Source organism: Ictalurus punctatus, chromosome 6 (assembly GCF_001660625.3).
Source record: "Ictalurus punctatus breed USDA103 chromosome 6, Coco_2.0, whole genome shotgun sequence".
In the NCBI taxonomy this organism is placed as follows: Eukaryota; Metazoa; Chordata; class Actinopteri; order Siluriformes; family Ictaluridae; genus Ictalurus; species Ictalurus punctatus.
The window spans coordinates 16,552,015-16,574,114 of record NC_030421.2 but is presented as its reverse complement, the minus strand read 5'-3'; the positions used below and the strand labels follow the sequence as shown (position 1 = coordinate 16,574,114).

The 22,100-nt window shown below is 40.5% G+C and overlaps 3 protein-coding genes across 7 annotated transcripts in view; 2 read left to right on the top strand and 1 right to left on the bottom strand.

Moving 5' to 3' along the window:
• col4a2 (collagen, type IV, alpha 2) overlaps positions 1-9,304 on the top strand; it is a 75,843-nt gene extending 66,539 nt beyond the window's left edge. For both annotated transcript variants that reach the window (XM_017469389.3, XM_017469386.3), the window contains 15 exons: positions 418-599; positions 738-801; positions 1,015-1,089; positions 1,215-1,322; positions 1,449-1,556; positions 4,430-4,501; positions 5,212-5,337; positions 5,455-5,571; positions 5,750-5,911; positions 6,068-6,166; positions 6,305-6,451; positions 6,563-6,679; positions 6,950-7,141; positions 7,247-7,533; positions 7,782-9,304. In XM_017469389.3, the coding sequence (XP_017324878.1) occupies positions 418-599; positions 738-801; positions 1,015-1,089; positions 1,215-1,322; positions 1,449-1,556; positions 4,430-4,501; positions 5,212-5,337; positions 5,455-5,571; positions 5,750-5,911; positions 6,068-6,166; positions 6,305-6,451; positions 6,563-6,679; positions 6,950-7,141; positions 7,247-7,533; positions 7,782-8,036 (2,111 nt within the window). In that variant the 3' untranslated portion in view covers positions 8,037-9,304. The remainder of the gene's footprint in view (positions 1-417; positions 600-737; positions 802-1,014; positions 1,090-1,214; positions 1,323-1,448; positions 1,557-4,429; positions 4,502-5,211; positions 5,338-5,454; positions 5,572-5,749; positions 5,912-6,067; positions 6,167-6,304; positions 6,452-6,562; positions 6,680-6,949; positions 7,142-7,246; positions 7,534-7,781) is intronic.
• rab20 (RAB20, member RAS oncogene family) lies at positions 8,470-15,082 on the bottom strand. 2 transcript variants are annotated; one of them, XM_017461837.3, is made up of 3 exons: positions 14,944-15,082; positions 14,162-14,429; positions 8,470-11,247 (listed from the first exon to the last, which is right to left on the bottom strand). In XM_017461837.3, exons 2-3 carry the CDS (start codon positions 14,352-14,354, stop codon positions 10,706-10,708), a joined length of 735 nt encoding a protein of 244 aa, XP_017317326.1. In that variant the 5' UTR covers positions 14,355-14,429; positions 14,944-15,082; the 3' UTR covers positions 8,470-10,705. The 2 variants fall into 2 exon arrangements, with proteins under 2 accessions (XP_017317326.1, XP_017317325.1); XM_017461836.3 differs by lacking the exon at positions 14,944-15,082 and having other exon boundaries at positions 14,162-14,795.
• On the top strand, positions 14,951-22,079 carry naxd (NAD(P)HX dehydratase). Of its 3 annotated transcripts, XM_017461835.3 has the most exons (11): positions 15,414-16,267; positions 16,376-16,795; positions 17,176-17,320; positions 17,420-17,465; positions 17,602-17,690; positions 17,781-17,889; positions 18,235-18,285; positions 18,381-18,485; positions 19,114-19,234; positions 19,334-19,454; positions 19,550-22,079. In XM_017461835.3, the coding sequence occupies exons 1-11, from the start codon at positions 15,754-15,756 to the stop codon at positions 19,698-19,700; spliced, it is 1,872 nt and encodes a 623-aa protein (XP_017317324.1). In that variant the 5' UTR covers positions 15,414-15,753; the 3' UTR covers positions 19,701-22,079. The 3 variants fall into 3 exon arrangements, with proteins under 3 accessions (XP_053536879.1, XP_053536878.1, XP_017317324.1); XM_053680904.1 differs by lacking the exons at positions 15,414-16,267; positions 16,376-16,795 and adding an exon at positions 14,951-15,058; XM_053680903.1 differs by lacking the exons at positions 15,414-16,267; positions 16,376-16,795 and adding an exon at positions 15,057-15,191.
• The last annotated feature ends 21 nt before the right edge of the window (positions 22,080-22,100 follow it).

Sequence of the window (22,100 nt, the reverse complement as noted above, 5' to 3'; positions counted from 1 at the left end):
GAACCGTCATCTGCACGGACTAATCACGCTAAACCTGTAACTTTGTCTATGTGGAAGAATTGGTTATCTACAGTCAAGGAAATTTTGGAATCTACAACTACTACTTCTGTTGTTGTTGTTATTATTACTACTATTTTATTTGTTTATCTATTTATTTATTTAATTTTATCCTATTTTATTTATGTACCTGTCCAAGTCCTGTAGTGCAATGGGTTGGGTGAGGGAAGTCAGGGAGGTTATTGGGGTAATAGCGGTCAAATATGTTTTCTTTCTTTTATTGCAAAATGTTCTGTATGCTTTTTCAAAAATAAAAAAATGCTAAATTACAAAATAATAATAATAACAATAATAATAAACATAACTCAAATGCATGTTACCAAATTGATCATTACACACATTCTCTCTTCCACCTTCTAGGCACCAAAGGTTTGCCAGGGATTCCAGGACAAGAAGGGCTTCATGGATTACCCGGCGAACCTAGCACTATAAAAGGTCTGCAAGGACAGACTGGAGCTCTTGGACTGCCTGGCCAGAAAGGAATGCCAGGCCCTACAGGACCCCCAGGAATTCAGGGATTTTTTGGACCGACTGGACATAGGGTAACTCTCTGTGCCAATATAGTGCTACATCACCATTTACTGTATGTGCTTGCGATGTATACATGTTTAGTTTCTTTTTCTATAGGCTGTTTGTGGTATTGAGGTTGTTTGTGGTCAATATTAACTGTAATATCCTAGGGGGACAAAGGTTCATCTGGTGCTTATGGAGCAACAGGAGATGTTGGAATCAAGGGGATTAAAGGTAATATTGAAATTTTAAGTATGCCATCCTCAAACTCTGCTTACGCCATACATTTTATGGTTCACTGTCTGTTATTTGGATTTTTCTAATCTTAAATCAAAGACTGATATTTTGTGTAACAACAAATGACCATGTAATCAAAGCCTTCATTGGAATTTCTGACCAACACCTCACATCTGTCGATTATTGCTAAGTGAGACTATTCTGCTTCAGGTGAGCAGGGTGACATTGTTGATCTCCCAGGACCCACAGGATCCAGAGGGGAAACAGGGCCGCTTGGACCTTTAGGTGAGGCAATAAAGTATCTGCTCATTACCTGGGGGAAAAAGCCCCTAAAGTATTAATCTTTTCAGCCACATGTGTGTGGAATGATCCTGAGGATTTTTTTTATTACATGCATTATACCCTTGCAGGTCAGAAGGGTTACACAGGTGAGCCTGGAGTTAGAGGAAGTCCTGGTTTTGATGGCATCAAAGGAATTAAAGGGACTCAAGGTGAACCTGGAAAACAAGGGCTATCAGGTAAGAGAATCCACTCATAATGAACCACTGTGCTTAAAACCGTGTCTTTTTGGATGAAGTACTAGTCTGGTTCCTACACACGGAGAAAAATTATGCACAAGTGTACCACTTCTCGTCTTTTAACAGGTGCTGAAGGCCTAAAGGGCTTTCCAGGAAACCCGGGCTCTAAGGGCTGGCCAGGAGTGCCAGGACAGGCAGGGGTCCCCGGTAAACCAGGTTATCCAGGACACATAGGTATGTTCAAGCTAATATAGGGATAAATGTACAGTGCATCCGGAAAGTATTCACAGCGCTTCACTTTTTCCACATTTTGTTATGTTACAGCCTTATTCCAAAATGGATTAAATTCATTATTTTCCTCAAAGTTCTACAAACAATACCCCATAATGACAATGTGAAAGAAGTTTGTTTGAAATCTTTGCAAATTTATTAAAAATAAAAAACAAAAAAAGCACATGTACATAAGTATTCACAGCCTTTGCCATGACACTCAATATTGAGCTCAGGTGCATCCTGTTTCCACTGATCATCCTTGAGATGTTTTTACAACTTGATTGGAGTCCAACTGTAGTAAAATCAGTTGATTGGACATGAATTGGAAAGGCACACACCTGTCTATATAAGGTCCCACAGTTAACAATGCATGTCAGAGCACAAACCATGCCACGGAGTCCAAGGAATTGTCTGGAGACCTCCGAGACAGGATTGTATCGAGGCACAGATCTGGGGAAGAGTACAGAAACATTTCTGCAGCATTGAATGTCTCAATGAGCACAGTGGCCTCCATCATCTGTAAATGGAAGAAGTTTGGAAAAACCAGGACTCTTCCTAGAGCTGGCCGCCCGGCCAAACTGAGCGATCGGGGGGGGAGGGCCTTAGTCAGGGAGGTGACCAAAAATCCGATGGTCACTCTGACAGAGCTCCAGCTTGTCTCTGTGGAGAGAGGAGAACCTTCCAGAAGAACAACCATCTCTGCAGCACTCCACCAATCAGGCCTGCATGGTAGAGTGGCCAGATGGAAGCCACTCCTCAGTGAAAGGAACATGACAACCCGCCAGGAGTTTGCCAAAAGACACCTGAAGGACTCTCAGACCATGATGAAACAAAGTTTGAACTCTTTGGCCTGAATGGCAAGCGTCATGTCTGGAGGAAACCAGGCACCACTCATCACCTGGCCAATACCATCCCTACAGTGAAGCATGGTGGTGGCAGCATCATGCTGTGGGGATGTTTTTCAGCGGCAGGAACTGGGAGACTAGTCAGGATCGAGGGAAAGATGAATGCAGCAATGTACACAGACATCCTTGATGAAAATCTGCTCCAGAGCGCTCTGGACCTCAGACAGGGCGAAGGTTCATCTTCCAACAGGACAACGACCCTAAGCACACAGCCAAGATAACGAAGGAGTTGCTACAGGACAACTGTGTGAATGTCCTTGAGTGGCCCAGCCAGAGCCCAGACTTGAACCCGATTGAACATCTCTGGAGAGATCTGAAAATTGCTGTGCACCGACGCTCCCCATCCAACCTGATGGAGCTTGAGAGGTCCTGCAAAAGAAGAATGGGAGAAACTGCCCAAAAATTGGTGTGCTAAGCTTGTAGCATCATTCTCTAAAAGACTTGAGGCTGTAATTGGTGCCAAAGGTGCTACAACAAAGTATTGAGCAAAGGCTGTGAATACTTATTTACATGTGCTTTTTTGTTTTTTATTTTTAATAAATTTGCAAAGATTTCAAAAAACTTCTTTCATGTTGTCATTATGGGGTATTGTTTGTAGAATTTTGAGGAAAATAATGAATTTAATCCATTTTGGAATAAGGCTGTAACATAACAAAATGTGGGAAAAGTGAAGCGCTGTGAATACTTTCTGGATGTACTGTAAAATCAATTGTTTTATCAATTCTGCAATATGCATTATCCATGTGGCAAGTTATTTCGGGTTATAACTTATATTTAGCATCTATAAATGAACCTCTCTGTTTTTCTTGAAGTTAATAAAATTGACAACATGCAGCTTGTCATATTATGGAGAACCAGAAAGCGCAAATCCCTTTGTCCTGAAGACTGAAGAAACTTTACTGACCTTTACAATGTGCCAACACCAGACATTCCTTCCATAACTATTTCATAAATGTCCCCTAACAGAAAACTTCACCATATTGATGATCTTTTTATTTGTTAGACAACATCCTTAATAGTAGACTTAGTACACTTAGACATGAGCCATCCGCCATATACTTACCTGTTAATGAGCTATCACTATAAAAATGATAATGTATTAGAACAAGCATATTAATCTAACCCTGGCATCCTTTTACAGGTGGAAGTACTATCAGAGCTGTGCTGTTATAGAAAATAAAACTGCACTGTGGTATAAAAAGTGATAAAGTATAGCAAGAGTTATGACCTAGTTCAAAAAGGGGGGGGGGGGGGGGGGGGGGGTGCAAACAATGATTGTTATTATTTAATGTTGAACTGGTGTAAGTATTTTCGGTAAATAATTATGTGTAGTAGCGTGCAGTTCATTGCATGTTATACAGAAAAGGAAATAGTTGAGACACATCTGATATGACTAAAAGGAGACATTCATCATTTAAATCGTAAAGGCCAGCTATGGTAGGAGTTTTGTTCCTATGGCTATACGAGCATTAAACACATAGGCACTCAGCCATTGTGATTCCAGATGCATTTGTTGTATGATCCTGATGTTTTTCTTCTTGTCCCCTTCTCCCCTCTATGCCTGTGATTGTTTACGATGGTTTATATGTATGATGTTATGTTTTTGTACGCACGCATGGTGGAAACAAATTTCCTCTTTGAGGACCAATAAATTATCCATCTATATGTCTAGCTATCTATAAATTTGGGCTTCCAGAAGTGTTCACGTATAAGATTTCAGTTTTCTCAGCACCTATCAACACCTACGTTGGAAAATGCTCACCAGCCAATGAGAACGAATATGACCCTGCAGTAATAATAATGATCATTTTTAGTCATTGTTAAATACTTAAAACGTTAGTCAGAAAAATAAAGCTTCAGTGTGACCTGCTGTGAGTGCACTAATAACGCAGTAAAATATGAAAGATAAAGTTTTCTTTTCCTTTTCAGGTTTTCCTGGCCTTCGTGGGATTTCAGGGTTGGGTGGCCTTAAAGGTCTAAAAGGCATTCAAGGTGTTGCAGGTAGAACTCAATCTTTTTTTTTTTAGTTATTTAAAAGTAATCTTTTGATTATCGATGCACCAAAATTCTAATCTGTGGCAGAGGACACAGCCAAATGTCAGCAAATACTGGTCAGAATACTGAACGCTGAATACCGAATCCTAAGTAGCAAAATGTTTTCTTAATGTATATTTTTCCATTACATTTCTTGCTTTGGAGCAATGTTTTGGACTTGTTGCTTAATTATCAGGATGAATGTAAGGAGTTACAGATCATTCACATTCAGTGGTTTAGGGTTAAATGCACTAAATGTTGATCATCTGCTGTATAAATCCATCTGTGGCTGGGAGAGAAAATCATTGGACTACTCTCTTGGTTGGTCTTCGTCTCTTCTCTGTTGACCAGAGAGTGAAACTAGCCAAGTGCAAGTGTCTGGGAGATCACGTTTTACAGAAGCAAGGATGTAGCATTCTCTTCCAAAGGCATTTGTACTGTATATGTTGTCATATGAGCAACAGTAAACCCTCCCAGGCTGTTAGCAGTCGTATGATCAAAGAGCTTGCAATTACTAAATTCGGTCAAGATGGGGCTAAAAAAAAAAAAAAAAGATTTTTACTAAATTCCCAATTTAATTTATACTGTTCTTTTTATTATTAATTTGCTGTAATCTTGCCGTTATAGCCATGTCTTAGCCAGTTTTATCTCATGCCCATAATGTATACACTTGTTAGGTCCTGACAATTGGGGGATACCAGGTGAGGATGGAGCAAAAGGAGAAAAAGGAGCTACAGGTATTCCTAACACAGAGACTGGGGTCCCTGGAGCCGATGGCCTTAAAGGTTCAACAGGAGATCCAGGTGGGTCATCATATACCGTATATATATTCTTTCTGATTTTGCAAAATGAGATCATTTCTAATTTAAGAGCTCTGTCTAAGATTGAAACACTGCTTTTTTTTTTTTTTTTTTTTTTAGGTGATCAGGGTAAACTAGGCCCTCAGGGAAATCAAGGGCCTCCAGGAGCACAGGGAATTCCTGGCAGAAAAGGTCTATCAGGGGACATAGGGCTTCCTGGTCAGAAAGGTCTTCCAGGTAAAGTGCTTAATATATTGGACCACAATAATAGTACCGAGGGAGTTAGCACCCTCCATTAGCACATATTTCTCATAAGGATAAAGCTCATAAGATTATCATGGAGTTCTCACCACTAAGATGGTGCTGCATAGGCTATTGTGGTGTGATCAGCATTTCTGATCCTCTATTTGTTTAGGCTTTCCTGGAGCCACCGGTCTTCCAGGTTTTCCATCTCCACCTGGAGCTAAAGGAGAGTATGGCTTTAACGGGGATTTTGGAACCACAGGACCAAAAGGACCACCAGGGGACATAGGAGACAAAGGATTTCCTGGACCATCTGGTATTTTTGGAGGAAAAGGTATGGTCCCTAACACTACAAATTCAATGTGGATCAATACCTTTGGCTTATAATTTAGTATACAGTTTATACTGACATTTATAAAACATTATATATACACTTTATACAGAGAACTAGGCTTACTCTGAACCTGATCTTTAAAAAACTGGGTTACAGGTATAAAGGGAGCCATGGGAAAGATGGGAGTCCCAGGACCACGTGGTTTACAAGGTGACCGAGGCGTTTCTGGATCTAAAGGAGAGACTGGACCACCAGGTATGTAAACGTTATCCAGTTTTGTTTGGTTTTTCATTTAAAATGAGAAGTAATATTCATCGAAAATAAATTTTCTGTTCATCAAAAGTTTGTATATATCAAAAATAACTCAGACACTCCATGTATCACGTCTTTCAGGCCCATCTGGCCCCCCTGGTGCTGAAGGACTCCGTCCAGTTCCTGTGAAGGTGCCAGGGGAGAGAGGACCCCCTGGTAAAGATGGTAAGCAAGGACTCCAAGGAGTCAGAGGGGAGTATGGCCCAATGGGACCCCCTGGAGATGCAGGTAAAGGATACCAAATCAAAATATTGAACAATTTATTATATTTTAGCTCAAAAATATGGGCATTTACTATAATATTATGGCCTGTCACGTTAATACTTTTTCTTATCCTAGGATATTTGGGACCACAGGGGCAAAAAGGAATGCCAGGGCTGCCTGGAATACCAGGAACACCAGGTATCCGTGGGGATATGGGACCAATAGGACACCAGGGCCTCCAGGGCCTAGAAGGTAAAGCTCACAGAATTCTGGGGTAAGCTGATCTGTTCAGAAGTTAAAGTGGCAAGTCAACAAGATATTCTAGTTCATTTAGAAGAAATAAGCAGTGTCTTGCTTCTTGAAAAGCAAGATTATAGTAAGTGACCTACACTGCTGTATGGGGTTGTTACCCATTAACCTGGAATATAAAAGGCTGTAATGAATAAATGGAAATAATGTCCATCTCAACATGTGATCATGTTACTTTTCTCTACGGCAATTAAAACGTTGTTCACATGTCAGGAAACTCTGGCCATCCTGGTATTCCTGGTGCCCCTGGTATGCCTGGACGCAGTGTCAGTGTTGGGTACCTCCTGGTGAAACATAGCCAGTCTGATCAGACACCAATGTGCCCTGTGGGAATGTCCAAGCTGTGGGATGGCTACAGCTTGCTTTACTTTGAAGGGCAGGAGAAAGCTCATAATCAGGACCTTGGTAAGTAAATAAGACCTTATCATTAGACCAGAGGTGCACATTTTTGGTGTATACTACAAACCGCAAAATAGTTCTTTTAAGAACATTCTCTACTATGTTATCCAGGTCTGGCAGGCTCTTGTCTTCCTCGTTTCAACACCATGCCATTCCTGTATTGCAACCCTGGGGACATATGCTACTATGCTAGTCGCAACGACAAGTCCTATTGGCTTTCTACAACTGCCCCCATTCCCATGATGCCTGTGGAAGAGTCAGAAATAAAGCCCTATATCAGCCGCTGTTCAGTATGTGAGGCTCCATCTGTGGCTGTAGCTGTGCATAGTCAGGATATAACTATCCCACAATGTCCTGTAGGCTGGAGAAGCTTATGGATTGGCTACTCATTCCTAATGGTGAGCCTTCAGTCATTTCTCCTAATTGTTACATCACACTGTAATTCTACACAAATTAATTTTTGTAAGTGTCATCAACTAAAATGGTAACAGATCACATAAATACACATAAAAAGATGGACTATCACACCATGTCCAATAATATTAGATGTTGATACAGCTCTCTGTCTTGAAAATAATGTAAAAATTAACTCAGAGCACTTGCTTGCACAAAAAAAAAGAGCTCTAACTTTGTCATTTATACACAGCATACGGCAGCTGGAGATGAAGGAGGTGGTCAGTCTCTGGTGTCTCCAGGCTCGTGTCTGGAGGATTTCCGCACCACTCCCTTCATCGAGTGTAATGGAGCTAAGGGTACCTGTCACTACTTCTCGAACAAGCACAGTTTCTGGCTGACATCCATTGACCAGTCCTTCCACAGTACCCCCGAGTCCGAGACGCTCAAGGCCGGACAGCTCCTCTCACGCATCAGTCGCTGCCAAGTCTGCATGAAGAACCTGTGACTTGTATGAACTTTGACTTGAGGGTGTGGCCATTTTGACATTTTTGTGTGCAGTCCAGTACAGAATGTCAAGGTAAGCTCTAAAGGTCACCCAGAGGTCATAGTAACTATTACTTTCATAAACCAAACAGGATTGTTGAATAAAGTTTAGGAGCTGTTAATCATATAAATTGAATACTGCATACTTTCACAATATCATGGATGGCCCTCAGTTTTTCTTCATTACTGTATACCCCATCCTATGTGCCTAAAGACTGAAGATCTGTAAATGTGTTGAGAAGAGTGGTCAAAGAAGCATCAAAAGCTTAGAAATGCTTTATCGTTACTCATGTTACATTTGAAATGGTGCTTTTTCCTAACTTATTACCTCACTCATCAGCGCGATTTGTATAATTCATATTACCAAGTACATCATACAGCAGAACCAAAGACGCCCATGTTAACGCACTGCTTCCCTTATATTCATCTATGTATGACACTTCCTGTAGCTATTAGAATGTCTTGGTGTGATTTATACAACAGCCAAACGCTTTACACTATAAACAATACAACCATCTGAGGGACACCTCAAATAAAGTGTTGCTTTACTTGTGCTTTTAATTACGATTTTATCATCAGGTAATGAACTCTATTTTTACTAACGCTGTTCTCCAACTGTACATTTTGTTTTGTGAAGAATTATTTGCACTTAAAATACAGGATGTGGTTATCATCGTTATACTATGCTTCAGCAGCCTCTGAGCACAAGCATGCACATTTTTACAGGACAGAGCTGTTTCTCGGATATGCAAGACCACAAGTTAACCCTTTGCAAAGTGGAGTTCAGAACATCTCGTCTTATTGAACGATGATTATGGATTCATTTGTTTGTATTCTGACTGCACTGATTTGACTTTTTTTGTTTTTAAATTTCACTTCTTTTTTTTTTCCTTGCACAGCAAAAAAATAAAATAAATAAATGAATAGCTCACTTAATACAGGAATTCCTTTTCACTATCTGATATTTAATGATTGATAGACCAAATTTATGAGGTGAATGACCACATTTGTACTTTGCTCAGCCATGCATACCACATGTGTCAGTTTTGTGTTTCTAGAATAACCTTATCTGATTCTGATCATAAACAAGTCAAAGGAGGAGATAACACGATGGAGGTGTTACAAGTTAACAATGTATTTATGTGGAAAATATTTTTGGACCATGTTCTGAATGATTGTGACTGTTAGCATTACTGAACAATAACAAATTAAATGCTTCTTTTTGTTACATATTTGACGTGACATTTGTTTGCACAGATCATCAGGAAAAAGATGCGTAAAGAATTTGTTAAGCATACGATAAGGCAAATATTCAACAAAACAGCTTCATCGACTGTAATCTAAAAACTGAGGCATTTCTATCCATCATTCCAAACATGTTACCCATGACAAAGTGTAAAATTAAAAAGATAATTAATACTATTACGAGTGTCTGTCGGAGGAAGGGTGGCGAACTCGGTAGCATAATTAGTAGGGGTGAAAAAACACGGGGTGGGGGAGTACTGTATGTGGACAACCCACAAATCACACCCATACACTATGCCCCAATATGCTGTCACAAAGTTGGAAGCACACAATTGCATAGAAAGTCTTTCTATATTGTAGTTTTAGGATTTTCCTTCACTGGATCTAAGGGGCCCCAAACCTGCTGATAATGCCCCTGTACACAAAACAAAGTCCATAAACATATGGTTTGCACACAGCCCTGACCTCAACCAACCTGAAGACTTTTGGGATGAACTGAAACACAGACTGCACTCCAGGCCTCCTTGTCTGACCTCACTAATGCTCTTGTGTCAGAATGGGCAAATCCTCACAGCCACACTCCAAACACATAAATAAAGGGCTTCCCAGAAGAATGGAGACTGTTTTAACTGCACAGGGGGAACAAACTCTGGAACAGATGTTCAACAAGCAAATATGATTGTGATTGTTAGGTGCCCACATACTTTTGGCCATAAAGTGTATATCATAAGCTTGGGGACGATGAATTTCTACACCTATTAACTGCCTTAAAATCAGATAATTCACAAAATACCCTCACCTTTAACTCTGATCAAAACGACCTTTTCTTCTTCTCGCTATACATGTGGTCTGGGGTTTTTTTGTTTGGGGGTTTTTTATGCCACACCACAAAAGCCCTCTTGGAGCTCCCCTCCCCTACACCACTGGATCCACTTTGACCGTGATAAATCAAGATTATCTGCATCCTTCAACTTACAAATCACATGTACCATTTATTTTTCTAATGAATAAAATCCATATATTATATTTATATTTTTTTACATTTGTTACAAGATGGTCTAATTTTTTATTTAAAAAAAAAAAAAAAAGGTTGTAAGTGGAAACACCAAAAAAAAAATCACTGCATAAAATTTAGAAGCCATCACAGCAGGGCAAGTTAAAAAATACTGCTGAACAACTTAAATGTTTTTGTCTTCATACCGTCTTGAACTCAAGTAATACTTTTTTTTTTATGTTGAATAATAATTCTCAACACTGATCATTACAAAGTACTCTATTTACAGAAATTTGGTCATCCTTATTAACAGGGGTTACCAGAGTTTTCCATGGAATGTAAACAACCTTCTGTGCCTTCATTGTATTAAGGAGTAAATCCGCATTCCCGTTCTAGGCACAGCAGCCCGCTTTAGTCCTCTTGCCTGTGCTGGGTGCTTCCAGGTCAACAGTGGAGTTCTCGCCCTCGTTCCGTTTCTTCAGGATTGAGGGCACCACCAAATCAAACATTGTTTCAAACAACACGTCCACATTGTAACCAGTTTTGGCACTGGTCTCAAAGCACATGCTTTCAGCAGGCAGACAGGCCTTCTCATCCAGCCCTTTGTAATGTAGTACACGTCCATACAGAGCTATGGCATCCTCTCTGTTCACCTGTTTGCGCTGAAGAGAGGAGGAAGAAAGAGACAAGCGTGCAGGCTCAGCTTCTTCCTGTCCCTCTCCCTCTGGATTTGACGCCTGGGCATGCGAGTCAGTCAGGTCAGCTTTGTTGCCTACTATAGCAAAGATGCAGTCAGCATTGGCAGTGTCGGTTAGGGATAGGAAGCGGTCCTCCAGCTCTACGTAGCTTTGCCAACTGGTCGTGTCATAGGTGAGGATGACCGCAGCCGCACCACGACAGTACATAGAGCCAAGACCATGGAACTGCTCCCGACCTAGAACACAATCCAGTCAGGGAAAAGAGACAGCAGATAGGAGAGGAATTAAATGATAAGTAAATAAATATATATATATATATATATATATATATATATATATATATATATATATATATATATATATATATATATATATATATATATATATATATATATATATACACACTTTTTTTACACTTTAGCAAAATTTGGTAAAATGTTTAAAACAGTGGCAAGTGAAAAACAATGGCAGTCTGTTGTGGAAATATGCAGTGATCCTCAGCCCTCAAGTCTCCCAACAATAGCTTCCAGTGAGTACACATCTGTGCTTGCTTGAGGATGTGAAAGTGAGCTTTGTTCTTCACTCTCTACCACATTTTGCAAATACAGTCCCCTCCAAATGTATTGGAGCAGCAAAGTCAGTTCTTTTGTTTTTGCTATACAATGAAGACATATGGGTTTGACATCAAAAAATTAATGAGAAAATAGATCAGAATTTCAACTCTTGTTTCCTGTTATTTACATCTAAACATGTTAAACAACATTTGAACCCACTCATTTTTAAGTGATCAAAAATATTGGAACAGGTGACAGAGGTGTTTCTTGCTGTCCAGGTGTGTTCTGTTAGATTGGCTGTTTAAACAATTAATAGCTCTGAATATTGTCTGTGAAGACTGTATTTGTTGTTAAAAAGGATAAACCCACATGAAGACCACAAAGCTGGCTATGGGAGAAAAGCAAGCCATTTTGAAGCTAAGAAAAGAGGGAAAATTGGTCAGAGTCATTGAACAAGTATAGGGGATAGCCAATACAACAATTTGTCCTAGAAAAAAAAAACAAACAAAAACAAAAAAAAAACACTGGTGTATTAACAACCAGACATGGGACAGGTCAGCCAAGGAAAACAACCGCAGTTGATGACAGAAGCATAGTGAGAGCTGTCAAAAAAAAAACCAAAACACAGTCAGTGACATCAACAACCACCACAGGGCAGAGGTGAAGGTTCCACAATCCACCTTTTGAAGAAGACTTTGCGAGCAGAAATATAGAGGTCATACCACAAGATGCAAACCAGTGTGAATCACAAAACACACTGCTAACACAACCAAAGATTTCAGCAAGGGGGAAAAGTGGAAGGTTTTAGACTGGCCGAGTCAGTCACCAGATTGGCTAATCAACCTTTGAGTCTCAAAAAGAAAATTATATGCAAAATATAATGTTATTATACATATAGAGTGAACCAAATAGTAAACATCCAATGGTAGTAAAGTCCATTATTAGGTTTAATCATTAGTGGCATTGAAAGTGGCACTGATCAATCAATATTAAAAAGTGAAGTGACGAGTCACTATCGATTACTGAAAGATACACCATAGACACTCAGCACTTGTTATCACACAAGCACGTGACGGAGATTGATGAACAAAAATCTGCCAAACTTTGGGTCAGCCGTCAACAGCAAGGAAACTAATTCCACAGGAAGTGATCTAGCAGAAAGAAGTTTAAAGGGCTAAAGTCATCACTCAACAAAAGATATAAATCAGCTGACGTCAAAATCTTTCTACTTAAGAAGAAAAAAAAAATTCACTTAAAACCCTGAGAACAACAAATAAACATAACGCCTAAGTGTATGAGGGAAACAGAGGTAATCACTATAAGATCCTGTGACAATTTGTTCACATTCTCACTGGAACAGTCTACTATGTGTATTCTATAAAAGGAAACAAAGAGATCTCATGATGTCTCATAAAAGCCCATGTTGACTCAGACGCTTTAGTCGACTGTGTACATATGCACTGTTTCTGCACTACAGTCTGGGTTAATAATCATACTTCATAACATGGATCATATGACTTACCTTTCTCTGCTACTGCATGGTAGATAAACAAAAGGTCTGTTCAGTGATTGCCAAAATACACTGTACACTCAATTCTGATGAAAGAACACATGCTAGAACCCATGGCGAAGACACAAACACATTTGCTTCCCAATTCTCAATGTTTTAGAGGCATATAAGATTATTTTATATTAGATATAAGATTTTATATATTATATTATTTTCTTGTTCATAAATAGGTATGCTGCAGTGCGAGATAATTTTAAAATCCTGTCAAGGAATAAACCAAAATGTTTGGTATGGAAAGCATGTTGGATGGTGCAAAAGACATCTCTAACTTTGCACACTAATTTTTGCAGCAGGTGTTTGGGGGTTTTTTTGCAGGTTGCTGTTGTTATTGTTACAATAATAATTATTATTAGGAATATCAGTCCCATAAGAACAGTTTAAGCTCTGGATGTACTATTATTTTGTTACGCTGCCCTGATTTTATCAAACATAAATATATTTATGCACCGACTCTTATGAAACTTATCTCAGACCATGGTAAACGAGTGACCCGCAAGTGCCCTTAAGAAAATGAAAGGACTCTAGTAAAAAACTTCATTACCAGTCAAATAATTAGTTGGTGCAAATGATTTGCTTGATGCAGTTGTAAATTTGCTAATATCCTGCAAATAGGTTATGATCATTCACTCATCTTTACTAAGCACTTGTGGTGGATTAGGAGCCTATCCTAGGAATACTGGGAGAGAGGCAGGGACATACACTGAAGGGGACTGTCCATGGCACTGGCACACACACAAACGCACACGATTTAGAGTTACCTACTGGCATGTTTTGAAAAAGCCAGAGGAAAGCCACACATGGGGACACCATGCACAAAAACTTTTCTTCAGTAGCTACTGAGCTGAATATTAGCACTGCAAATGTTTGAATGAATGGATGGATTAATTAATTACTTAATTGATTGATTGATTGATTGATTGATTGCACAATAATATCAGCTACAACATTCAAGTGAAAATAAACATCATTAAACTACACGTTTGTAAAAGTAGGGTGTGTGTCTGAGGCATGGGCCTGGTCTCCTACCTGCAGTGTCCCAAATGGAGATATTGTAGGGTCCCCACTGCTTGAGAAAGAAAGCCCCTCCAACTGTGCTCACTGTGTCCTTGAATTTCCTCTCGGTGTACCTGTGGAGCAAAGATGTTTTCCCCACATTCATGTCACCCAGCAGGACAATTTTCACGTCAGGCTTTTTCAGCTTCTTCGTGGACTCGGCCATGGTCAGAAGTCCGCACACTCTGCTTGTTCACTTTCAACAACCAAACGCCATATTTACCCTTTTTGTTCTCTCCTTCTTTAAACACAAATGACAGCACAAAACAGAAAAAAAAAAATTATAAAAACGAGTGTTTTCGTTTGTTTCTCACATATGCCATGGTTGACATTTCACTCCCCGAATATATGAATAAATAGGTTTGCGGATAAATCTGAGAAGAACGGTTTCATATGGGTTGTGAAAACTTGTAGCAGTCATATCTAGAAAAGTTGAAGCACAACTCTTAAAGCTGGAAACACCCCGTTGTGGGCGGGGCTACACAGATGCCTGTCCAAACGCTTAAAAGGTTGATTGGACTACATCCTGTTACTATAGTTCATTTCATTTATTATAAAAAGCAGTCAAATAAATAAATAACCATAACAGTTATCGTGTCTTAGTTTAATGACGTTTTAATCTCGACACTGTGCTGCATAGAAAAGACGTCAGTTTAACGGGATAGGTTTTCGACTTTGGACGGACGTCCAATCAGAATCCAGCCTCAGCGTTTTCCTGCCTTTTGATTGGATGTTGGACTGACGTTATACTGTACCGTGCAGGGCCAATCCAGCGCTTGTTCTTCACTTGAACACACGCCGAAGTGATCTCGATGCCGTTTAAACGTGTTGTCACCTGTTTTGCTGTATCGCTCCAAAGTTGGTCCATTGGTAAGACCAGAGTTGCTCAGTGGCGATGTTGTTTTAAGAGCTGTTGCGAGGTCGGAATGCATGGACGCAAAGTTGCTCCTCCGCGTCATAACTGTAGCCTTCTGTTTCGCAGTAACTCTTCTGTATGAGAAAGGTAAATCCAGATCTAGTGGTCAAATCGCAGCCTAGCTTACCTTCATTAAGGTCTGTGATTAACCTATGGGGCTGTGTTAAACGTTGTCATGAATCACTCGTGACGAATTCAAGTCGAAACATATTCCTATTCAAACCCTTATTATGTTGTTGTGCCTAACGTGTGTACTACTACATGACGTGGTACGCAACGTCTCTGACGTATGTGTCGTGGCTACAGAGAGGAGGAGCTTGGATTAAGTTTTGATAATCCTCTCTGTATTGTAACGGTAACATGATTTAAATTAGCACCTTTTGGTTGCTTTTTATTTTTTTTTTGCTTAATGCGTGCAGATATTAAGATAGTTGAGACTCGGTTTTCTAACAACTGCCACCAGGAATGATGGCATGCACGAAGAAAAGTAAAAAGAGGCTAGCTAGATAAGTAGCTCGAATTTGGCTAAGGTCGGCTAGCTGAGTGCTTAGCTAGCTGACAGTAAATAAACGCAAATTGACTGACACGGTTGTTGCTTAACAAATCCGGTTTGTTTAAATTTTTATTACATCTTTTGCACCGCTCGATCATGTTAGTGAATCCCACCCGAGGATACCACTGGTCAGACGCGGAGACGAGAGCACTGTTGACTATTTGGGGAGAACACGACGTGCAAACGGCGCTGGACGGAAACTTCCGGAATAGTCACGTTTACCGCGACGTGGCTGGCCGTCTCGGGGACATGGGCTACGATCGGACCCCGGATCAGTGCCGGGTGCGGGTTAAGAGCCTGAAAAGGCAGTATTTCCAGGCGAAAAAGGCCTCGAAGAAAAACGGCCACTATGCCAAGATCTTCAGGTTCTACAAAGACATGGAGAGGATCCTGAGCAGCAGGTCGGCAGCAGGCTTGGATGCACATGATCTAGACGGCATGGGTGCTGAAGGAGACGAGACCATGGACGGCACTGAAGAAGACGGAGAGAGTGTGGACCAGCCACACGAGTCAGACGTGGACGGTGCAGGAGAATGCTCCAACATGGAGTACCCTGTGAAAATCGAGTATCCACCTTACCCCATCCCAGTGACTGTGGGCAGCTGCAGCAGTAAGTCCTTATCTTGTCACTTAGCAGCTCACAGTACATACAACATGCACAATGGCATATCCATTCACCATGTCCTCTCCTTGTTATCTCACGTGTACGTTGTTATAGGTGTACCAGATATTCCAGCAAAGCAGACTGAAGAACAGACCACCACCATGCCGTCCTCTGCAGGAAGCCGGCGGCACAAAAAGCGTTTTGCGAACCTGTCGCTGGAGAAGCTAATGGAGAAGTTTCTGGAACAGAGTTTGGAGGCAGAAGAGAACTTCTATAGACTTGAGGAGCAGCGACTCCAAGCCGAAGATCTCCGTAGGGAGACAGAACACACGCGAGAGATGCACATGTTGCAGATGCTGGGCCAGATGTTTGCTGGTCTCGCCACATCCACGGGCACGTCATCACCTGCTCCTCGGTCCACTCGTAACTCAAAGACCGGTTCTTCTGGAACTCAGGCACGTCCATTTGGTGGCAGCCATAGCCATCAAACCTGCCAGGTCGATTATGCCAGCCCGAGTCCGCCTGCTGCTCCAGGTCTGCGCAGGACCGACGCCATTCACTACTGACCCAATGTGTTCTGGTTTCAGTTAGAACTATTTCATTGCATACAGCTCAGCTTACTATATATTATGCTTTCTTTTTTTCTTTTTTACTGGTTTGGGTGGCATTCGGAGCTGGAGAGAACTGCGTGTCCAGAATGTGCATATCCATTCACATTAGGAATTATTTATAGCATCAACCCAATCTAAAAAAAAAAAAAAAAAGTATCGCTCGAACCTTGTATTAGTCAGATATCAAGGGGAATGGGGTTTTTTTTCTCTTTTTTTTTTTTTCTTCCTGTTTAGCATAGTGCTGATGAAATGGTATGATGGACGGAAGCAGTCATTCAACTGATCGTGGTGTTTTTTCTTTAGTTATCGAGCGGACATTTTCCTTGGGAGGGCTCGCACACAGAAGCATGGACATGCTGCCACTGGTTAAAAATACAATTCCTCCGCTGACGTCTAAAAAACACAAGGGTCAAGATGGTCGCGTCGGAGTCATTGGAGGATGTCAAGAGTAAGTGAGCGCTGCGTTTTAATGGACGGCAAACGTTAAATGTGCGCCGGCTTTTTCTTTTGTCTTTCTCCCGTCAGTAATTCTCTTCTGTTCCATTAGGTACACTGGAGCACCTTACTTTGCTGCCATTTCTGCACTGAAAATAGTATGTAGTGTAATGTGTAAGCAAAATATTTGCACAAAATAAATGGGAGAATGTAATATTAGCCTGTATGTGACACTGTTGTCATGTGTTTTGTTTTTTTTGTTTGTTTTTCTTTGTTTTTTCCCTTCCCCCTTAGGGTGCAGATCTTTCCCACGTTTTCTGCACCAAAGATGCTGCCACTGTGATTAAATCTTATAGCCCTGAGCTCATAGTTCATCCTGTGCTGTGAGTGCATTCATCTCATCTAATCTGGTTATTACATCTACACTCACTAGTGATTTTAAAGTGCCTTCTCTCTCATGTTGAATCTTACAGAGACAGTCCCAATGCAGTGCAGGAAATAGAGAAATGGCTGCCGAGGCTCCATAGTTTGGTGGTGGGGCCAGGCTTGGGCAGGGAGGACAAGCTTCTTAATAATGCAAAGGTAATTGAAATTGAGGGTTACGCAGGAAGTCAGTAGGTTTGCTTACTTATTTACTTACTTTCATGTGAAAGTTGTTTATTATGCATAATGATACTTTTAGGGCAGTGGTGGCTCAATGGGTTACTTATCGGAAGGTTGGGGGTTCAAACCCCAGCACTGCCGAGCTACCACTGTTGGGCTCTTGAGCAAGGCCCTTAACCCTCTCTGCTCCAGGGGTGCTGTATCATGGCTGACCCTGCGCTCTGACCCCAGCTTCTTAACATGCTGAGCTATACGGAGAAAAGAATTTCACTGTGCTGTAATGTATACGTGACCGATAAAGGCTTCTTCTTCTCTTCTTTGTAGGTGGTTATTGAAAAGTCAAAAGCAAGAGGAATTCCAATAGTCATTGATGCAGTAAGCAGGGCGATTTCTTTCTGTTTAATTGGAAGCATACAAAATGGGTATGACACAGAGGAAAGTGTAATGTGTTGTATGTGTTTTCCTACCAGGATGGACTTTGGTTAGTTTCCAAAGACCCATCAGTCATCCAAGGTTATCAGAGAGGAATCTTAACGCCCAACTTCATGGAGTTCAGTCGTCTCTACGAGGCAATGGTGAGGGATGCGTTCAGAGTTTATAGATAATCACTGTGGTTGTTTTGGGGGTTTTTTTCCCCCTCTAACTATTGTTCATTATTATTCTTAGTCATTTACGTAGGTTGATGTTATCATATAAAACTAAACGAGTTGCAGTTTATGCAGGATTTTGTGGAGTATTTTTGTGATTGCTGCCGCCAAAAATGCTTGATTGATTTATTTTTTTTATTTCATTGCAATTTGAGGAGTGTTTTGTGGTTGTTGTTTTTTTGTTTGTTTGTTTGTTTTGTTTTTGCAGAAAACTGCTTGAATTGGCAAAATTGCAATCGCACGAAATCGTTTTGTCTTTCGCAGTGATGTTTGTTGGTAGACGAGAGCTTTTTAGCTGTACTCATGTTGGACGCACGTGAATCGAAGAGGGCTTTGGCTGAATGCACGTTGTGATGATGTCATGTGACACGGCTTGGCCCACATCCGCGCTGATTTTGAAAAATTGCAAGCTCCTCCGAATATTGTGGAGTTTCTTGATTTTTGCGTTCATTTCTGCTGTCGCGAAATCCCAAAATCCTGGAGGGACTGAACAGTGAAATGACATGCTAAAACATTATATGAAATATGGACCGAGTTTCACATTTTTTGATTACAGCACCATCAGCCCCTGGACAGCACTGACCTCAGGGTAACTGCCCAGCAGCTGAGCATCGCACTGGGTAATGTGACTCTCGTTTTGAAAGGGGAGGAGGACATCATCACTGACGGCAATCAGGGTCAGTCGGGTTAAAACCAGCCATTTCCCCTTGTGTGTGCGCTGTCTTTAAAAACACGGTCGCTTATTTTTTGTCGCCTTGGCCTCCCATTGTCTCCAGTGTTAACATGCAGTCAGGAGGGAAGTGGGCGTCGCTGTGGAGGACAGGGAGATCTGCTGTCTGGCTCTCTAGGAGTCTTCTCCCATTGGGCTGTCAGTTCATCACTAAATGCAACTGAAGGGTAAGCTTACCAGTTAATCATCTTCTGGATCTCTCTCCCACACACACACACGCACACAAATAGTAGTGATTTTATGCAAGTGTTTGTTTCTCCAGTATGAATCCTACACTGGTGGCTGCTTACGGTGCTGCCTCACTGACCAGGCAGTGTAACAATCAAGCCTTTCACAAGTATGGCCGTGCCACCACCACCTCTGACATGATCCAGGAGATCTGTGTCGCCTTCAAGAAGCTTTTTGAAACCTGAACTACTTCATCTGTACTCTGAGCGTTCGGCTTCCTTGCAGCCCTGTGCAGCCACGTCTGATTTCTCTCCCTTAAGAATGAAGGGATGCACAGTTAAAAACGGACACCTGTACACACTGTTTCTTTGTATGGATTGTTTTGCATATACACTTTTTTTTTTTTTTTTTTTTTTTTTTTTAAGTCTCCACCACTGTCCACATCTGCCTGCTTTATATTTCTCATCACTCTCTTCCTCAAAACAAACACCTGAGACTGAGCTAGTAGAGCTCAGTCTGAGTACTCGGCTTTGTGGTGTGCTGTTTAGAAACAAACTTTTCAGAAAGTATATAAGTTCAACTGAGCCCCCAGCAACGTAGTCAGTTTTTCATTGAACATGATTCAGTGAAATTTACCTCGAACGTTTCTAGTTATTCAACCTCATTTACTGCAAATATGGGTGTTCTTGCAAGACTGAAAGTTGATGGTGTACTTAAACGACCGAGTCATTTACGATTATCATCTATCTGACTAAACGTAACTCTACCACAGTGCTGCTGAATTCTCAAATCTTATTTCTGAGATGGTTTCGATTTACTTTTTAACAGAGGCTCTTACAGTCATTCAACTCCTGCATTTATATTAACGAGCTTATTCTAATACGGTATCTTTTCTAGAGCAACTTGCACAGGACGTTGTGCTCTGCACAAACGGATTTTAAAAAGGTGTGAAATTGTTGATATGGTGAAGTTTTTTGTGAGGAAATGTTAATTTAGCTTCTGTTTTTTTGGGATTTTTTTTTGGAAGGACCACTGTCGGTGCTTTGTAACAGTCAGAGGTAAAGCTGTTCCTTAAAGTTTTCAGACACAGGCAAGGCTTCACCTCGTAGGGTGCGTCAGGTTCTCTAAAACATGACAAGCTGCATATTTTTGTCTTCATTTCAGCTGGAAGAGAAAGTATGACGTGTCCTCTTTTTATAAATAACAGAAGCGTTAGTGTCGGCAAGTTGCTGTGGTATAAGTCGAATAAAACACGTTGGGTCTTGCTGTTTTAAGAAAATAATCAGCGGCTGAGTTTTCTATGCCTCTGTCATTTTTATTCCTTATTTAATATTCAAACCAGCGCCTCTATTCAAATGACTGTGTTTTTACAGGCACGATGTCGTGGGATTCTTAATCCCGTGGCAATCCTTTCTTTCCACCAGACGTTTCTTTCTAAACAAAGAAATGTTCAAATAAGCCATCAAACAAGATGGTTGCTTTTGTATAAATCACACAACTTTGCCTATAACTAACCCCATTCACAGCATTTTCACTGGTGACATGTCCAGTATCATTCAAATATTATGGTGTTCTGTGCTAAATATTTTAATAGATATTTAATATAGAAATCATAAAGTTTTAGTACCAGCACATGCTGTGCTACAGTCCTTATTGTGGTTCTAGAAGTATATCACGGCTCTGACTGATGAACCAGATACCACACTTTTTTATTATTATTATTATTATTATTATTATTATTTAGAAGTGTATTGCCCCCCACCATCCACCCACCCTCCCCCACCCCCGGCTTAATTGTTTACCCTATGTCATGAATGGATACACCATTTGAATGTGAAGTGTTTAAAAGTAAATCCTGAAGCAAACGTTCTTACATCGCAACACATCCATGCAGATCCTAATATCAATTGTTAATAGCCTTAAACATTACAGTAAATGGCAATTTGTGCACACTTTTCAGATGAATGAACATCGCCACAACAGCAGCAGTTATATGGTGTTTCATTACAAGATTTCAGCTATATAAAACATGTACAACCCAATTCCGAAAAAAGTTGGAATGCTGTGTAAAATGTCAATTAAAAACAGAATGCAATGATTTGCAAATCTCGTAAACCCTTATATTATTCACAGTAGAACATAGAAAACATTTCAAATGTTTAAACTGAGGAAATGTACCATTTTATTAAACAAATTAGGTCATTTTGAATTTGATGGCGACAATGCATCTCAAAAAAGTTGGGACAGTAACAACAAAAGGCTGGTGGAGGTTAATTAGCAACAGGTCAGTAACATGATTGGGTATAAAAAGGGTATCTTGGAGACGCAATAACCTCCAGCTGTTTTGCAAATCATTGCATTCTGTTTTTGTTTACATTTCACACAGCGTCCCAACTTTTTTGGAATGGGGTTCATTCAGACTATGTTAATCATTCATCAAATGCACTTCTTTTGAAGCATATAAAATAATTTTCCGTGAGCTCCCCAATGGCTTATGCCATTTAGTCTTCAGTTTTGATCGATAACATCCCAACTATCACAAAGCAGGGGTAATGTATGATGGTTGTTTTTAGCAGTTGGATTTTCTTGGCAGAAGTTCTTTCTAATAAAGTCTCTGAACTCATCATTTGTGTGTTCATCTTTTT

Excerpts from the sequence above, each read along its gene's own strand:
- naxd (XM_017461835.3), top strand. The coding sequence starts at position 15,754 with ATGTTAGTGAATCCCACCCGAGGATACCACTGGTCAGACGCGGAGACG. Across the intron at positions 17,466-17,601 it reads CCATTTCTGCACTGAAAATA|GGTGCAGATCTTTCCCACGT; the intron begins GTATGTAGTGTA and ends CTTCCCCCTTAG. Across the intron at positions 18,286-18,380 it reads TTCCAATAGTCATTGATGCA|GATGGACTTTGGTTAGTTTC; the intron begins GTAAGCAGGGCG and ends TTTTCCTACCAG.
- rab20 (XM_017461837.3), bottom strand. The coding sequence starts at position 14,354 with ATGGCCGAGTCCACGAAGAAGCTGAAAAAGCCTGACGTGAAAATTGTC. Across the intron at positions 11,248-14,161 it reads CTCCATTTGGGACACTGCAG|GTCGGGAGCAGTTCCATGGT; the intron begins GTAGGAGACCAG and ends ATTGTGTTCTAG.